Source organism: Sphaeramia orbicularis, chromosome 5 (genome assembly GCF_902148855.1).
Source record: "Sphaeramia orbicularis chromosome 5, fSphaOr1.1, whole genome shotgun sequence".
Lineage (NCBI taxonomy): Eukaryota > Metazoa > Chordata > Actinopteri > Kurtiformes > Apogonidae > Sphaeramia > Sphaeramia orbicularis.
The window spans coordinates 31,060,414-31,079,474 of NC_043961.1; the positions used below are offsets into that span (position 1 = coordinate 31,060,414).

Here is a 19,061-nt window from a genome sequence, read left to right on the forward strand (position 1 = left end):
TCAATTGTAGTTTTAGTCAAGTAATATTTCAGTCAAGGCCTTTCCTTGCTTGCATGCTCAGTGATATTTCAAACTATTAAGTATCTGAGACTTTGTGGAAACAATTCGATGTGTGGTTAGTTTTATTACAACTTTCGGAAGATGGAATTAAGCTAAAAATGTCATTGTGTGCACATTGCACAAGTGAAGAAGTAGTGTGAGGAAATAAAAGGAGAGCTAAATACACGTGTAGCCGTGAAAACAGAGGGAACAAATCAAGAAAACGGAGTAAAATATGTAAGTAGCTAAGTAAGCTAACATCAGAATAACGGCGGTAACCATGGCAACTCATTTAATACTTCGAAAAATAGCAAAGGAGTGCATTGTCGAGGAAGCTTGGATCGGTGAAAGGTAAAATAAGCCAAAGGAAGAGTCGAATATCAGCATGTCCACTTCAGAGGACATGTCACACACATCTGAGTGGACGTAGCACCGGGTGGATGTACAAACCCCACGGCCACGGGAGACTCCGAACAGCCCCAGCTCGTGTCAGCCGCTAATCACCCTAAATGATGAAGATGATGATGTGTGCACAGTGTTCCACGGCACCGGACTTGATTTAAGTTTTGTTTTGCTTTAGAGTGACTGCCATGAACGGATTCCTTGACCGTTTTCACAATTTCATCTTAACGTTCGTGCGTGGAGTGGACGGTATCTGCGCCTGTACCTGCGGAAGGTAAGAGGACTACCACAGACCACAATGTATGGTGTGAAGGACAAACTACAGCTGCTTCCACCACGATCCTGCACACAAAGAAACCCCAAACCGGTAGTATTTACATAAGAAATAACTTCATCTCAAACCCATTTTAATCAGTGGTGAAAAGTGGTGTAAAGATCTGCGTACTTGTACCTCCTTATTACGGCACCTTATAGTGCAAATGTAAGTTAGACTACTTGGACTGGAATTTACATTCCACTGCATCTCAGAGGCAGATTACTCCACTACATTTGTCTAACAGCTTTAATTACTTTTCACATTACACTTTTTTTCTCCTCTTCTCTGGTGTAAACCACATAAGCCCAAAATGTGATCAGATTCAGAATACTTTATTATGTGTCATGACAGAAAATTATCTTCAGTATAGCTTATTCACACTCAGACATAATAATAATAATAATAATAATAATAATAATAATAATAATAATAATAATAATAAACTGACAGCAAGCCTACACAGGTTAATTACATTCTAAAAACACAAAAAGAGTGATTTATGTGTAATATCTATCTATCTATCTATCTATCTATCTATCTATCTATCTATCTATCTATCTATCTATCTATCTACATATATATATATATATATATATATATATATATATATATATATATATATATATATATATATATATATATATATACAGGGTGGGGAAGCAAAATTTACAATGAACATTTAGTTGTTTTTTCTCAGCAGGCACTACGTCAATTGTTTTGAAACCAAACATATATTGATGTCATAATCATACCAAACACTATTATCCATACCTTTTCAGAAACTTTTGCCCATATGAGTAATCAGGAAAGCAAACGGCAAAGAGTGTGTGATTTGCTGAATGCACTCGTCACACCAAAGGAGATTTCAAAAATAGTTGGAGTGTCCATAAAGACTGTTTAGAATGTAAAGAAGAGAATGACTATGAGCAAAACTATTACGAGAAAGTCTGGAAGATACTATTAAAGAAGAATGGGAGAAGTTGTCACCCGAATATTTGAGGAACACTTGCGCAAGTTTCAGGAAGCGTGTGAAGGCAGTTATTGAGAAAGAAGGAGGACACATAGAATAAAAACATTTTCTATTATGTCAGTTTTCTTGTGGCAAATAAATTCTCATGACTTTCAATAAACTAATTGGTCATACACTGTCTTTCAATCCCTGCCTCAAAATATTGTAAATTTTGCTTCCCCACCCTATATATATATATATATATATATATATATATATATATATATATATGTATGTATATATATATTAGCATGAAAGTACATATTACTAAACTAATGAATGATTGAGTAGATGAGACTTTTTTGAAAATGAAGTTTTGGGTGCAGATTTTTTTTTTTTTTACTTGTGATACTGTATGTTCACAGTGTGATATTAATATCTGTGTGAGTCAATTATCTGAATAACTGGGTGGGCAAAGTGTTACCTCATCATGACGGAGTAAAAAGATATTTCCTGCTCTGCAAGCCCAAAATAAGTGATGCATTGCACTGAAAGAAATATTGTTGCTTAAACAGAGAGTTAGCGCTTACTTAATATCTTGTTAGTCTGATGTTTTAAGGAGGATCTCAACATCTTGTAATCCATTTGTAAAATCACATATGTAAGTTTAACAGTATCAGAAAAGTTTGTTTTGGTGTGAGGTGATTCTTACATAGGCAATTTAACGCATTTAGTTATAAAGAAGTACCAAGGATTTTATTCACATAAAAGAGCATTAATATTCAGAATTAAAAGAGAAAGCTTTATATATCTATATATTCAGGTTATGTCCTTTCTCTTTTTAATGCTTTCCACAATAACAGATCTATCATCCCTCATCCTCAATGACACCACTGTCTTTTAACCCTTTGTCTGCAGGAATCAGGACTATCATGTCCTTCCATACTATGAGGCTCACACCATGGTGAATTCCAGAGACCACTACTACATAACCAAACAAGAGTTAGACGTGTTGGTTGGTCTGCTGATGGGTTTATGCATCAGTCACTTCCTAATCTGGCTGCATCATGTTCATTGGACATCATGGTTCACATACTGGACACCAAGGCAGCTGCAGAGTAAGTCAAGGGGCTGCTCTTTGAGGGGGAGGGGTCTCTGAGGAAGGCTGGGTTGATAACATACTGCTGTGACAGTGGTTATTAAACAGAGTGCTGGTCTATAATGTCCTTTTTTCGCCTTCCATTCATCTCGTTCTGGGTGTGTAATCTAACGTCTCCTCTCATGCTTTCGTGAACCAGCAAACAACTCATCCTTCTCTTCCTTTCCCCTGCCAGTTAGTATTGATTTTAAGGTTTTTAACTTGTTTTTAAAGCATGTCACAGTTTTACATGTTAATGTTTGTCTCACATTCTTACATTATGTAAGACAGTAGAGCAGCACCTTGGCTAGCCTGGCACAGGTTTAGTTTTTCCCAGTTGCAGGACTAAAATCTGTGGTGAGGCAGCGTTTATGATATGAGCCTTTGATTTTTTAATAGTTGATTATTTATTGTTGATTAATTAAATGCATTTATTTGTAGTTGCCTTCAATAATCCTGTATTTGTGCGCTGATTATTTATGTTTGTCACATTGCACTTTGGATGATGGCTGATGTCTGTGGTAAGCTGCAAATGAATTGCCCGTATGGTATAAATAAAGTTTTCTGAATCTGAATCCATTGGAACAATTTGACCAAGAAATATTTCAAATGTACACAACTACTTTAGAGTCTGGCATTAAATGAAGTTTGGTTTATAAACATTACTGAATATTTTACTGTATTTTGATGTATCTTTCATCCCATGTTATCATGTGTCATCTATTTCATCTAATTCTAATCTACTTTTAGTTTCTCTCAATGCTTCATATTTTATTGGCTTTTCAAGCATCTGTAGAGGACATTGAGCTACACAGACATGTTTGAAGATGCTCCGCAAATGGATTGACTAAAATTCAAATATCAGTTTATCCCTCTATGAAAAGCTTACAATTTACATGTTAAAGTCTGCTTTCAGCCTAATGTACCTGTCTCTCTTTCCAGATTTGGGTTTCAGGTCATGGATCCAAGCATTCGTTAACTTCAGGGATTCCTTCAGACGCTCATGTGCAACTATAAGTCAAGCCATGCAGACTACGAGGTCCGACAAAGTGCTGCCTGACCTTAATGGTCATAGAAACATGGAAGATAAAAATGTGCATCAAAATCATAAAATACTCACTGGTCATAAAGGATAACTAAAGTTTTTTTTTTTAATAATTATATTATGGAAACTCATCATACCTGAATGCATCCCATAATATCTGACAGGATGTTTGTCATGTGGCCTATTCCAAATCAAGGACAGCTCCTTGTCCTTCATCTGCTCCTCGAGCTGTCAACCATTACATTGAAATATTGAAATCCCAAGTGGATTCCTATAAGATGGGATCAGTTCCTCCAGGCTTAACCCCTCCCCTCTGCTGTTATGTATGGCACTGCTCTGACCCATCTGCCTTTCAACACCATATATAATGCCTGACAACATTATAGCGAAGGCTGATGTCTTTGTAGAGCTAAATAAAGCTTCCACACAGCCTAAACTACTGTGGTCACATAATGAAAAGTGAAACAAATCAGGGCTTGTAAGAAACATCACAATCTTTACTGTTTATAAAAACAGATGAATTTAATCCTTTTACAGATGCTCTTCACAGTGGACAACATTTATATAGTGTAATTACAGACAGTGTCTGGTTCCCGTTTAAAGTACACTTCTACATTATGTTATTAGAATCAGAGTCTCAGGTAAACTTTGTTTTTGATTTAATCATCTCCCACAGTTCTCTGAAATCATCATCTGTCACTAAGACAGTCCAACAAACAGACTCTTAGACATATACTGACAGACTTGTTAAAGGAGCAGCACACAGATCGTTCCGATACAGGCGGTTCCACTGTGCAAATCAAACTGGAGTTCCGTCCTTTGGAGGAGATACAGTTTTATCTTCCTTTTTCATCTTGGCCTCAGTCTCAGCAGAGGCAGCAGGCTGGGCTAAATGCTCCGTCTCTGACGCAGGTTCAGCTTTGACAGTGTTGTCACTGTCTAGTCCATCTGATAGAGTACATTTGACCTCTGCTGAAGGAGGTGGTGTCACCTCCACAACTGGAGCGGCTACATCCTCAGCCAGAGGAGCTTCCACTGAAGGAGGTGGCGTTACCTCGACAACTGGAGCAGCCACATCCTCAGCCAGAGGAGCCTCTGCTGAAGGAGGTGGCGTTACCTCAACAACTGGAGCAGCCACATCCTCAGCCAGAGGAGCTTCTGCTGAAGGAGGTGGTGTCACCTCCACAACTGGAGCGGCTACATCCTCAGCCAGAGGAACCTCCGCTGAAGGAGGTGGCGTTACCTCAATAACTGGAGCGACTACATCCTCAGCCAGAGGAGGTTCCGCTGAAGGAGGTGGCGTTACCTCTACAACTGGAGCAGCCACATCCTCAGCCAGAGGAGCTTCTGCTGAAGGAGGTGGTGTCACCTCTACAACTGGAGCGGCTACATCCTCAGCCAGAGGAGCTTCCGCTGAAGGAGGTGGCGTTACCTCGACAACTGGAGCGGCCACATCCTCAGCCAGAGGAGCCTCTGCTGAAGGAGGTGGCGTTACCTCGACAACTGGAGCGGCCACATCCTCAGCCAGAGGAGCCTCTGCTGAAGGAGGTGGCGTTACCTCCACAACTGGAGCGGCTACATCCTCAGCCAGAGGAGCTTCTACTTCTACTGCAAGAGGTGGTGTTACCTCAACAACTGGAGCAATCACATCCTCAGCCACAGGAGCTGCTGCTTCTTCTGAAGGAGGTGGTGTTACCTCAACAACTGGAGCGATCACATCCTGAACCAGAGGAGCTGCTGCTACTGCTTCTTCTGAAGGAGGTGGTGTTACCTCAACAACTGGAGCAATCACATCCTCAGCCACAGGAGCTGCTGCGACTGCTTCTTCTGAAGGAGGTGGTGCTACCTCAACAACTGGAGCGATCACATCCTGAACCAGAGGAGCTGCTGCTGCTGCTTCTTCTGAAGGAGGTGGTGTTACCTCGACAACTGGAGCGATCACATCCTGAACCAGAGGAGCTGCTGCTGCTGCTACTGCTTCTTCTGAAGGAGGTGGTGTTACCTCGACAACTGGAGCGATCACATCCTGAACCAGAGGAGCTGCTGCTGCTGCTACTGCTTCTTCTGAAGGAGGTGGTGTTACCTCAACAACTGGAGTGATCACATCCTGAACCAGAGGAGCTGCTGCTACCGCTTCTTCTGAAGGAGGGGGTGTTACCTCAACAATTGGAGCGATCACATCCGGAACCAGAGGAGGTTCTACTTCTACTGAAGGAGGTGGTGTCACTTCAGCAATTGGAGTGGCCACATCCTGAGCCTGAGGAGCTGCTGCTTCTACTGAAGGAGGTGGCATCGCCTCAAGAACTTGAGTGATCACATCCTGGATCTGAGGAGCTGCAACCTCTGCTGAAGGTGGTGGTGGTGGCGTCACTTCGACAACTGGAGCGACCACATCCTTAGCCTGAGGAGCCTCACTCAGGGGCAGAACAAAACCCATTTTGCCTCCACTGGTTCCCTCAGGTTTTGGAGGTGTGAGGGTCTTGGCCTGAGCCTCCTCTTCTGCATGGAGCCAGTCCATCTTCTGACGGTGTTGCTTGACTGCATCGTCAACTCGAGCATCAATCATAGCTTCTGTCAGTACTCCATCCTCAGAAGAATATGCTGCTGCCTGAAAGAACACATTTTATAACCATTGTACATTTTCATTAATTATCAGTTTTCTATTTCTTGTATTTATTTATTTAACACACTCAATGAAACTGTGGAACATACCTGCCAAGCCACACCCAGCTTGGAGATTTCTCTTCCTGACATCCCCTCGGTCCGCTTTGCAATCTCAGAGCACTTTGCAATGTAGTCAAACTGTGCCAGCTTCATCCTCCTGCACAAACACATGAGTTTTTAACTTATCACTAGCTTCATTCTCATTTAGTCTTTCAGTTTGGTTTTTGATGTCAAGTTAATTATTGTTAGATTCACAATTCTAGAAGCTTCAGTGCAAGTCTCAGTGTCTTTACCAGGTATATTAAAGTATTGATTTATAGAATATAAAAAAGGAAAACATATCACTAAGTACAACTTACAATGCCATTGTTCATGAAGAGTCCATATTTTATTCCTAAACCCAATGAACCATTAATAAACTAGGGTGATTTTTACCTGCCATTCAGTTTCATTTTATTCTTGTTGCATTGTTCATTATAGTTTTCACAGTTACTTTAATTTCAGCTGGTTTTACTTCAACTGCAATAACTGATAAGTCACGGAGAACGATATGAGTTTCACATGTGACCTGAGTGCATTTTCTTTGACTTTGTGGTGCTTTTTATTTCTGCCTGTGTGTGTTTCTTCCCACTCATCAGCCTCCATCATAGACCTGTGTAATTAACACCTCAGCATGAGTGGGCTCTACATGGCTTTAACCTTCCACACTGTCCTTTCCTTCAAGGATCCCTCTACTAAATATTATACAACCCTTCAAAGTCACTTGATCTCATGTATAAATGTGCAAGTGTGAAGATTGTGAATCCAGTTACATTTCAGTCAGTAGTGTTGGTAGTCTGCTTGTGTGTGATGTTGGTACTCACTGCCTCCCTCCGGTGGCGGGCTCCAATACATATTTATCAAAGTACAACCGCACCAGCCTGTCCCTCTCATCAGGACCCGGCAGAGCAAAATTCACTATTTCATCTATTCGGTCATTTATGGCCCAGTCGAACTGCTCTGGTTGGTTACTGGCCAACACAAGCATGAATCTAAAGCACAAAAACAAAAAAAAACAGACACCAAGTAAGCTCAGTGTTGTGTACTATGTAACATAAAGTATATAAACACACACAATGTGTACTTGACTTTTAAAATTGTTACTCAACGTAAATTAACCCTTACTTGTTGCTCTGTTCTCCTGTTCGATATAAGAACGCATTCAGCGTGGCTCTGAGGTCTTCACTAATCTTCTCCTGCAAAAATAAAGAAGGCAAAGAGATTGGCTTTAATTGGAATTAAAGAAACTTGAGAACAACAGAAGGGTGAAAAGGGACCATTGTGAAAAAATGATCAATGTTCAGAAAGTCAAAAGTGCAAACATACAGGAATTAAAGTCAACTCTGAGGCACTCATAAATAACAGTCTTTTTTTTTTACCTATAGGGATACCATTGACAAGACGTTTTGACTATAGAGTCTTCATCACGGTTTAATACAGAAAACATGCTCAAATCTAAAACCTCTGTGCATCATGGGATGCCAATCAAGTTGATCATTTGTTGATGTGTCAACAAATGAGTATGGCTGAGTAAGTGGTGAAGGAAAAATAAAGGTAAAGAAAAAAAAAAAAGACTCCAACTTGTCTTTGTCTGTTGTATTTTTGCACTACTACCTTTCTGCCCCGTCTTCGAGTAGCATCCAATTCCTTTGTACATAGTCACATTTTCTGTTTTTCTACCCCTCAAACTTTGGAATAAATTCTCCAGTTTCTACATAATGTACAGTTTTTGCAGAGTGACAGTCTTACAGTGGATCTCTTGCGAAGGAATGCATCAGCCTCATCCACAAAAAGCAGGAGCCTGTAACAAGATAAAAACAAAACATGATGCTCATCTGCCATTCACCACTTCATGCTATTTAAAAAGTTACACATTAGGAATAATGCAGTATAAACTGTTGTATTGTTAGTGGCCTACCCGCGACGACTTGTGTTTGCCCAGTCAAACACTTTGTGCATGGCAGTCACACCGTCCCGGCCCATGGGTGCTACGTCACCACCGGTCATAATGGCATAATCCATCCCAGAATGCATTGCAAGCTTCTGCTCAACAAAAAAGACATATTCCTCAGTTAGTAAAACAGCAACTGTATGAAGAAATCTTTAAAAATCAACTGTTAAGGAACACAGCAACAACACAGGAGACTGTGAGGGCAGATGAACACCAGGTACTCGCATCTTTTGGTCTTGTGTGAAAATAAGAAAAGTCTGGAGAAGTGTTTTAAGATAAATTTTTAGGGATTGTCATCCCAATGATGCAGTACAAAAGGATGTTTATCTCTTTAAAATCATAATCATTGTAAGTCAAAGGTCATCACATAGCACTGTCTGAAAAGTGACCATTGTACAGGAAAAACTGACTTTTCATCTGAGGCATAAGAACAAAGATGGAAGGAAGACTTTATTCAAAAATGATTATTGTTATGTTGTTGACCTCAGTCATCAGCTGTACCTTTGCAAACAGAGTTTTTCCAGTTCCTGGAGGGCCGTACATGAGGATGTTCCTGTAGAGGCCATTGTTCTGCCTTGTGTTTCTTGTTGCTATTGCAACATCACGCACACGCTCTTCTAAAGTAGGCTAAAATCCAGAGAAGAATATCTTGTTTTAGTTGGTAAAAAAAAAAAGTATGGAACTAAATCACACATTAATGTGATATGAGCTGCCACTTACACTGAGGACAACTCCCTCCAGTGCGTCCTGAGGTTTGCTCTTCAGCCGTTTGACTGTCTGAGTGGGCAGGAAGGAAGAACAGAAGGATGATCAAACAATGAAAAACTACAATATTTTTCACTGTTGTTATCTATATTTAACAATCAATTATGTGCAATCAGATTCTTCACACCTTAACTGGATGCTTGATGGCTTCTCCTACAGTGAAACGGGACGTCTCCCGCACCAGTGATGGTTTCCCGAGCCTCGCCTCAATATAACGTCCTGCTACTCCTGTGGCGTTTCGGGCTGAATACACACCCACGGCTAGGAGAGTCAGTCCTGCCACCTGGTGATGACACAGTATTTAAGGACTAAATACATACTGCATTAACTGGATTAACTCTGAGGTTTGCCCACACTGACAGTTTGAACATTTATACCTAAATTCTTGGTTCGTTATGAATCTGTTTGATCTGAAATCTCATTAGTGGTAGCCAATTTTTTTAATTTTTTAATTAATTAGTGGTAGCCTAACGATGAAATAAATATAAGAAATAGATTATAATGTGTTACAGCTCTTTTAGTCAGTTTCAGGAAAGCAGTATCTAAACTAAACAGATACTTAGAGAGTGGATATCTCACCGTGGCTGTGACTTTGTCCCAGTCTGACACAAAAGCTCTAAATCCTTCTCCAAACACAGCACCTGCAGTCCTGAAGAAAAGCCAGGACAATCAGCACACCTTTTGTGTTTGAAGAACATTTAACTGGATAACAGTTAGAACTGACTACTCATGTGTAATAAGCAGGAGTGTCAGAGGCTACATTTATTTACGTCGTTGGTGTTCGCCGGTTAACCAAACAATTTCTACTGATAAGAGGCGAAAGCTATTCGTTACATTACAACAGAAGTAGGAATACACCTCAACCTATCAACAGCACAATGGTTTCTTCTTTTTGCCTGTATACAATCAATCCATATATATTGTTACATTTCATCAGCATAGACGTTGTGATGTGTCAGATAAGTCAGAGTGTCTTACTTTATGGACTCCAGGACTGTCTGTCTGTGTTCTGCAGCCTTCAGTCGGATTTGCTCGCGGATTATATCTGCATTTTCTCTCTCCACTCGAGCTCTTGCTTTAGACTCAGCCTCTATCCGTAGAAGCTCATTTTTGTGCCTCAACTCCATCTCGTGCTCTATCGTTGCTGCAAAAAACCACAACACAAACACAAAATCTTCAAAAAACACTTCTTAAAAGCTTTTTGTCTGTGTTACCCAACCATGTTTCAGTGATGAAATCCATACCTTTTCTCATGGCCTCCTGTTTCTGTACCGACTCCTCCTGTTTGCGAAGGTTCTCCTCATTCAGAATTTGCTATTTATATAAAACAAACTCAGCTCATTACAGCAGCAGTTTTCAAAGCATTTTATTCCAAATATACTGGAGATGATCGTACCTGTTGCCTCAGTTGGTCCTCGTATCTCTGTCTGGCCAGTTTATCTTGGTATTGAGCTCTCTGATTGAACAAACAGAAAATAACCAAACTTAACTAGAAGCACTCGGAGAGCGCAGACCTCCGCCAAGGCTGATCAGTGCCCCCCCCCCCCCCCCGTGGGCCCCCCCACGCCAAGGAGGTTATGTTTTTGCCAGGGTTTGTTTGTCTGTCTGTCTGTTTGTCTGTCCGTTAGTGTGCAACATAACTCAAAAAGTTATGGACAGATTTTGATGAAATTTTCTGGTCTGCGCCCCCCCCGTGGGCCCCCCCACCCCCGATCACCACCAAAATTTAATCATTTCTTCCTTATCCCATTTCCAACAAACCCTGAAAATTTCATCAAAATCTGTCCATAACTTTTTGAGTTATGTTGCACACTAACGGACAGACAAACAAACAAACAAACAAACCCTGGCAAAAACATAACCTCCTTGGCGGAGGTAACAATACAAGTTGGATCATCATTGCAACATAATTCAGTTATTCTTTGTACACTGAGACAAAAGAAAGAGTGACTGAGCATATACTGCATGGCATTTGTCTTATTTAGTTATCTGCAGAGTTATCTGTGGATCTGTTCTCACCGCTTGGTGCTGTTTGGTCTCCTCATTCAGGGTTTTCCTCCGCTCCTCACCTTGGATTCGTATCTGGTCACCTTTGAGCTGTTCAACTGCTGCTTCGTACTCCTGTCAGCATTGAAAAACAAAAGATGGTCAGACACGAGTAATTATAATAAAAAAATAAATAAAAATCAACAGTATTCATAGAATGACTATATTGTTTGTAGACACACACAGCAGCACAGAATACTTTGTTTTGCATTTTCCACTTTATTTTAAACAGTGAGAACAGACAGGAGGAATAAGATAAAGGTTCAATTAGTTGAACCACCAGAGTAGTCCAATTCAGTTTTTTTGCATATAGTTTAGAAGTTGTGAATAAATGCAAGCAGAATTAACTGAATGCAGCAAATTAAGACTGATGCAGATGTTCCCCCTCTCAACTCCTCATGCACACAGTTCCCCCCCCCCATCTCATTTCCCAATTTATTTGTTGTGCTGCTCTTCAACTCTTTGACTGATCTCCTCATGCCTTAGTCCAACCAAAGATGCAAACAGAGGATTCAAGTAGGAGATAAAGGAGTTGAGCCACCAGGTATTTAACAGAATTAGACATCCTTACCTCGAAACCATAACCAGTAAAATGTGATGTGTGGAACAGCTGCATTATTTCAGTGTTATTTTGTTTTTGTATACCACTGTATTTTATGACCTCCAACAGATGAGAAGAGCAGTTTTCATGTAAACTTCATGTACAATCTGGCATAATGTCTAAAAAAGGCCATACAGGAATGTTATACAGTGTCTTTAACACACAAAGTTGATCATGCATTTGATCATTTGAAAAATAATTGTCTGAATGAAATATTTGTTTAGGAAAAGAAAATGATTTGGGTCAACTGCTCAGTGAAACCCTTCCTCCAAACCTCTATGCTTTCAGTCCATATCCTCATGGTCTCTATACAGCCTGTGAGTATGCTAAATGATATGTTTTGTCGGAATTTCACAGCCATCCTGACATGCTCTACACTAGTGATTCCATACAATCTAAATCTCACTGTATCTTTGAAGAAATAATTAAATACCCTGCATGAGAAATTGAATCCTGGTTTGTATGGATTATCCTATTTTGTAACAGTGCAGAAGCGCATTAGTGAGAGTTTGCTGTACCTTTATTTTGCTCTGATGCTCCAGCTGAGTGCTCTGTTCCTGCATACGAGCCAGATCCAGAGCCTCTTTGGCATGACCTGATGGAGAGGAGAGCATTCAAACATCACAGAACACAAAGCTTCATATGTGTGTGTCATATGTTTGTTTGTTTTTTTCTGAGTACTGTCATTGTCTTTCACTCAGTGCTCTATAATGTGCCACTTGTCAGCAAACAGAATGAACATACAAAAAGGAAACACCCATGGGAGACATACAGTACACAATGCTTTCTCATTTTATTATTATATTGTGATCTATTTGACCTGTACAAAGCAGAGATGCTCGTAAGTCTTTGAGCTCAAGTCCAAGTCAAGTCTCAAGTCTGTAATGGGGTTAATGAGTCCTGCATGCCACTTGTTCTGCTTTGACCACAGCATAGCTATATCTCAGGAATACAAAGCTGTACTGTACTATCATCTCTCTGTCATCAAATAGCAACACTGACACAGTATGAAAAACAGACCACAATAAAAGTTTTTCTTTAAAAAAGAAAAAAAAAAGTACTTGCCTGTTTCCTTGCAATAACATTAACTGTAATATTTCACACTCTTTCAGTTTACTGATCGGCTGGACAGCACCACATTTTCTGTTAAATATTTTTCAGTGTTGAAATTTGGATGAAAACTTCTAAACTGAACTGACCATGGTTTCTACAGTAGTAGTCCCCAGACTTCAGTGATGGCTGTATACCTGAACTTCTCTGCCTGCTCTGACCCTCTGCACTGGCACCTTTTAGTGCTTTGTTGCACCCTATGAACCTGTGCATGAACAGGAGGTGAAATAGGTTTGGTTACTAATTCTTGAACTAATAATAAACAATACCAGCAACGTACTAACGTTAGACAGCTGACTGGTACAATCTACAACGTGAGTGAGCCAACATTAAATATTTTTACGAACTATAAGTGACTGACCTACCGGTGCGTTTTTAAGGTGCCTCAAAAGTTGATCCTGTATCCTTTATTTTCATTACACAGACTTTGCACGTAGTAATTAGTTTGCTGTGATTCTGTATGAAGTTGTCATATCTAAAAGATACAACAAATGGTACACCGGATCCCGTAGACGAGCTCGCAGCACTGCGTTAGTTTGTTTACATTCAGGTTTTTTGGCAGTACGCGGCGCATGGGTAATGACGCATGCGCTTTAAGAATGAAATGAGATTCAACCCGGCAGACCTGCAAGGCTTTGATACTGCATTACAGAAAAAGATTGTTCACGAGTCCCGAACCTTGAGTCCGAGTCGAGTCTGAAGTCTTTCGAGGTTGAGTCTCGAATCGAGTCTGAGGTCACTGTGTGTGCGACTTAAGTGCAACTCGAGTCCAGGTCGCCAGTCCGACTCCCTATCTCTGGCACAAAGGCAACACACACAGCTTAGTGTTAGATGAACATGTTGAAACACTCTTCCCGAGTTGAAATCAGTTCAGTCCAGAATTGTATTTGCCATCACTGATTATATGAACTTTTTGCTCTATGATATTATCATAAAAAAGAGAAAAACAATAAAATAACCATGTTTCTATTTGCTTATTCATGTTGTCTTATTGAGCTTCCAAATTCACAGATAATTCTTTTAGCAGGCAAAAAAATTCGGGTTACTACTTTAATATCTTAATTTCAACAGAAGTGCGTGACTCTACAGCCTAATGACCAAACAAACCACAGGCTGACAGGGACAGTTCAGTGACCTATGACAGAAGTGCCTGCCCTCTGTGTCTCACGTTGACTTTCTGGTCTTCAATCTTTATAGTTGTTTTAAAAAAAAATGTTTAAAACTTGGAGCATTAACTATGATTACAAAGTAAAATACAAATTATTCAAAATGTGCATGTGTGAAATGTGATATGCGAGTACAAAAAGGCCCCGTTTAGGTCCTGTGACCTTTGAACTTTAGTGAGTGTAATTGGAGGTGGAAGCAGCACAGCTCTGCTCTCAGAGGCAGCCAAAGACAAACCTGGTTTAAATAACTTCATGAACCTTGCATTTATGAAATAAGAGGTATTATTAATATAACAGCACACTGCTTGTGACTGACTTCATGATCTAAGATGCTACATCAGACACCACCAGACCACCGGAGTTTTGGAGAGTATTTATGTTTTAAATGCGGATCCAGACTCCACACAGACCCAGCGGGCCCTCCAGGACACTTACGGGACTTGTCGAGGTCCTTGGCTGCCTGAGCTGCACGTTCCAGCCCGGTGGGATCGAAGTTGCTCCATTTGTCCTTGGGTTTATCTCCACCGCCGCTGGAGCCTCCGGCCGGCGGCGGAGGTGGCTGCGCCGGGAGGCCGGGGGGCGGCTCCGGCTGCCCCTTGTTCAGGCCGAACAGCCACGACATTTTCACCGGAGATGATTAGAACAGTTTGTGCCGTTCTCCGTGGAGCAAGAGGCTGTAGCCGCTACAGATGTCCCCGCACTTCCTCCACACGCGTGTCACGCCGCACCTGTTTGCGCAAGTGCAGCACAGCGTGTGAGTATTTGTGAAAGACAGCGTCTCTGATTGGCTTAAAGGGAGTAATGCTACTTCTGATTGGTGGATCTGACCACTCCAAGAGCAGGGTCACCCACGTAGCCCCGCCCTTAAACGGTACAGGAGCCGGAGAGGGTAAAAATAAACCATTTCAGACATTCATTCATTGGAAAGGGTATGGTTTACATTTGGTTGCACAAGTTGCATCAGGCTGTGGTTAAAAGTCACATGGAGACGTTGTGGTTTGTCCTTCACCTGAAGGAGACTCTGTTGTTTAGCAATAAATATAAACCTTGTCTTTTCATTTTTAAAGGTCTGAAGTTGACTGGTTTTGTAAAGAAATGTTCTAATACATTATTTTTACAGCAAGGAAGAAATGTGTGATGTGGATTGCTGCTGATTATTCTGATTTTTTTCTCTCGATTCATGTGTGTCCATGACTCGTGTTATTTGTTGTTTATTTTTCTATGTTATTATATTATTCTTTGCTCTTAGGGAACTTTTTAAATATCCAATCCAGGACAACTGATGCAAATTAGTGTTGCTGGATTACTTAACTCAATTATACAGTAGTTCTTTCAAATCAACTAATTAAATAACACCACTAATTTCAGACAAAACAATTTTATTTTCCTCAAACACCTCTAACAGTAGATACCTGAGTTCTCTCTCTTTTTTCCTTTAATAGGGTTATTACAAAATGAATATTTTAAAAAATTAGATAAATGCGAACTGTCACAAAATGCAGCCTCATGAAGTTAAAAGAAAACAGGATGACGTATCAAGTATCAAAATGTTTAATGAACTAAACATTCATACCACAAGAAATGGTAAATACATATTTACACAAAGAAATCAGAGGTCCACCCTCTTTCAACTCAGTCAAGTTATAAATTAACATATTGTGTATATAACAGACAGGGAGGTTTGTGGTCATTTCCATCCTTATCATCTATCACAGTACTAGACACTATGAAAATGCTGAGGAGGAAGAGCATTCATTGGTGGTGTTGTGTAGGAAATTATGCAGATGTTGGATTGAACTCAGTGAAAACGGCAGGTCATGTCTGCTGTGAATCAACAGTTACAATGTTTAATAGCAGCTCTTATCTCAGACTGTGATGGGGTGCATGATTCTGAAGTATTCAAAGTCAGTAACAAATTAATTTACCTGAAATGAGCCGCCTGAAAACAATCCAGAGGACAGAACAGTCACACTGGAAATCATTAAATACCAGATGTTTAAAAGTTATATGGACTGTTCTTAAGTAAGATATATTACATGCAAATAAACTTTATGAACACTGTGAAACCCTGGTAAACTCATCAACACACTAGTGAAGAATTAGTTAAATCACTTAGTTTGAAGAAAAACTTGGGGTGGAATAGGGATGCACCGATACCAATACCAGTATCGGGTATGATACTCAGCGTGTGTACTTGTACTTGTAAAAGTACTCCAGTACAACCACAGCAATACCACTTATGGCAGCGTGACATTCGCAGTTAAGTGCAGCAGATACGCGACAGAGGAGTAATGTCAACAGTACGGAGATTTTTCAAACTAAGTGACGCTGACAAAAGTAATGCTGACTGGAAGTAACGTTAAAGACACAGACGGATATGGGCGGAGCGTTCTGTCCGTCTTCTACGTACATTCCATCTGTTTTCCAGGTGGTTGCAGATGCGTACCCAGATGGAGAAGCAGTACCACCAGGAACTGTGGAGGTAGTGGATCTTTTCAAAGACTGACTGTGCGAGTTAGTGAAAAACCACTGACGTATTTATGACAACTACCCTCATCATTATTGACATTAGTATCCACATGAGTGTTAACTCTGTCATCTCCATGTTTATTACTACTGACTTTCTTCTTCTCAAAAAACTTTACTTTTCTCTGTGATATTTGGCCAGTTTAGTTAATTAAGAGTGGCGCCCTCTGGTGGATTGATTGAGAAACACTTATTCCAATACTTTAAATGTCAGTAGCAGCACTTTGTTACAGTCAGACTAATAACGATGACAATAAAGCACATTTTCAAAAGTAACCAAAAACTGTAATGGTATTATTAAGTACTCATATCGGTACTCAGTATCGGTAAGTACTTGTACTCGGTCTGGAAAAAAGTGGTATCGGTGCATCCCTAGAGTGGAACAGTTGTGAAGCAGAAAATGAGTGTGTGTCTCCTGATGAACCACTTTATGCACCTCCTCACAGTCCACAGAGCTGCTCTTTAAACCACACAGTAACTGATGGTTCTCTGTTTTAATGTGTCCATTACTGTAGTAAAACAACACGTGACAAAACACCAGGAGGTTCTTTCCCATCACCCAATGCTGCGCGGAAACCCTCCTGCTGTCGAGCTCGTGCCAGCTTTGCCAGTGAGAGGAATGATCGAGGTTCTGTGATGGCCATAGTGCTGATCATTTGACGATTGAGTTGAACACTGCTCTGTATGGACAAAGAGACAAAGACATGGTTTAACAACATGATCAAGGCAAGAGCAGAGATAGTACTGGGAAGAGTCACATCCAGACTCCACTGACTTTGGTCAGGTTGTGAATCAGAGCGGGATACTTCATTCCATGTTCTCGTGATGCTGCTGCAATGCGTGTGATCCATAGCTGAAGAAAATCAAAAAGAAAAACACACACAATGAAAGACACCAGTCAACTTCTATACATAAAGATCTTTTTCATAATTCCCATATTACTGACATTAAAGAGCTCTAGGAGTAGCACTATAACATAATTCAGACAAATAAAGGATGAAGAGATAGACTGATTTTATTGCAAACTGTCATTAAATTGAATAATGCAAATATAATATATTGTTTTACGCAAGTCAATACAGCACATGTACTTTGGTTTGTTCTCTTAACACACTTGCCTATTTGTAATCTGTTTAAATGGCACACATGTAAGATTATAATCAATTTTGTAAATCCCCATACCTCAAAATATAACTATACAAAATGGATGTGTCCACTTCTTATTAAACCTTCCCACATTCTCTCCAGGCAATGCTCATCCCTCTTTGTGCCACACCTTGTTCTTGCATTCAGCTCACAAATGAAGATGCTTAAATGTCCCTCGTGGATGGTGTGTCTCAATAGTTTCTTGTTGGATTGTGGTTATATCAACTTTATGTGGAAAACACTGGCTCAAGGAAAAATCCTCAAAACGAACCTCATTCTGATATTATGAGTTAAAATTGATACATTTAGCTGCAATTTGAAGATCTGTAATATTTGAGACTATAACATTGTACATATACTGTATTAATGTTGAATTTGACCTGTCTATTTCTAGTTATGAAGACAGTGAATGTCCCACACTGCCCTCTTGTACTCAGACGATTACACAGCACTGTCATCTCCAGATATTACATTAAACCCTGCTAATGAATCCCTGTCCGTTGCGTGTGTAGCACCCCATGTGTTGGAGAAAAACATGTGTGTGGCCTTACCGTCCTCATGTTCCGTTTCTTGAGTGTCCGGGCTTTTGTGGCGTAGACAAAAGCCCTTCTGACAGCCCGCACAGCCAGACTGTAGCACCGGTTCTTTCTGCCTCTGAAATGCTAACGACAGAAACCAGGAACATATATCAGAGCAGCTCAGATTAAATCACCGGGATGAGGCAGTATTATCGAACGAAACGGCAGGAAAATATAGCTTGCTGACTCACCGACTGTGACTTAATTCATTTATCACAGAGATTACGTCATATATACCGGCTAACGCCACAGTTTGAACCACGAACACAAACTTGTCCCTGGTCTCCTTCAGGAAATAGACGGAGCCTTACCCGTGCATGTTTGACGATTTCCTGAACTTTCCAGAATCTGTCAGGTCCGCGGTTTCTAATCCAACACGACAACGATAGAAACACCATGTCTGTTCTGAAACCGGCCCCAGTAACTAGACTACTTCAAAGAACTTAAATACTCAACTAATTATGACCTTAACCTTGCTTCACCGCTGTTGACACTCTGGATGTTATGTGACTTCTGTTACACACGTTGTTACAAAAGCGGAGGGTGCGTTTGATTTAACACCTTGGACAACTTGAGTGGT

The 19,061-nt window shown here is 40.4% G+C and overlaps 3 protein-coding genes across 21 annotated transcripts; 1 reads left to right on the top strand and 2 right to left on the bottom strand.

Annotated features, from left to right (window-relative positions):
* Positions 1-374: 374 nt before the first annotated feature.
* On the top strand, positions 375-3,980 carry tmem240b (transmembrane protein 240b). The gene is made up of 3 exons (XM_030134992.1): positions 375-715; positions 2,625-2,824; positions 3,787-3,980. The coding sequence occupies exons 1-3, from the start codon at positions 630-632 to the stop codon at positions 3,978-3,980; spliced, it is 480 nt and encodes a 159-aa protein (XP_029990852.1). The 5' UTR covers positions 375-629.
* Positions 3,981-4,358: 378 nt separating this feature from the next.
* On the bottom strand, positions 4,359-14,959 carry atad3 (ATPase family AAA domain containing 3). 19 transcript variants are annotated; one of them, XM_030133338.1, is made up of 17 exons: positions 14,667-14,959; positions 12,474-12,550; positions 11,328-11,429; positions 10,705-10,764; positions 10,553-10,622; positions 10,287-10,452; positions 9,888-9,957; positions 9,436-9,591; positions 9,264-9,320; positions 9,045-9,170; positions 8,511-8,635; positions 8,342-8,393; positions 7,718-7,788; positions 7,417-7,584; positions 6,602-6,710; positions 6,048-6,497; positions 4,359-5,447 (listed from the first exon to the last, which is right to left on the bottom strand). In XM_030133338.1, exons 1-17 carry the CDS (start codon positions 14,851-14,853, stop codon positions 4,689-4,691), a joined length of 2,805 nt encoding a protein of 934 aa, XP_029989198.1. In that variant the 5' UTR covers positions 14,854-14,959; the 3' UTR covers positions 4,359-4,688. The 19 variants fall into 19 exon arrangements, with proteins under 19 accessions (XP_029989198.1, XP_029989185.1, XP_029989200.1 ...); XM_030133325.1 differs by having other exon boundaries at positions 4,359-5,972; XM_030133340.1 differs by having other exon boundaries at positions 4,359-5,258; positions 5,892-6,497.
* Positions 14,960-17,235: 2,276 nt separating this feature from the next.
* On the bottom strand, positions 17,236-19,010 carry mrpl20 (mitochondrial ribosomal protein L20). Its single transcript, XM_030133398.1, has 4 exons — positions 18,793-19,010; positions 18,455-18,565; positions 17,533-17,610; positions 17,236-17,437 (listed from the first exon to the last, which is right to left on the bottom strand). Exons 1-4 carry the CDS (start codon positions 18,877-18,879, stop codon positions 17,264-17,266), a joined length of 450 nt encoding a protein of 149 aa, XP_029989258.1. The 5' UTR covers positions 18,880-19,010; the 3' UTR covers positions 17,236-17,263.
* Between the last annotated feature and the right edge of the window lie 51 nt (positions 19,011-19,061).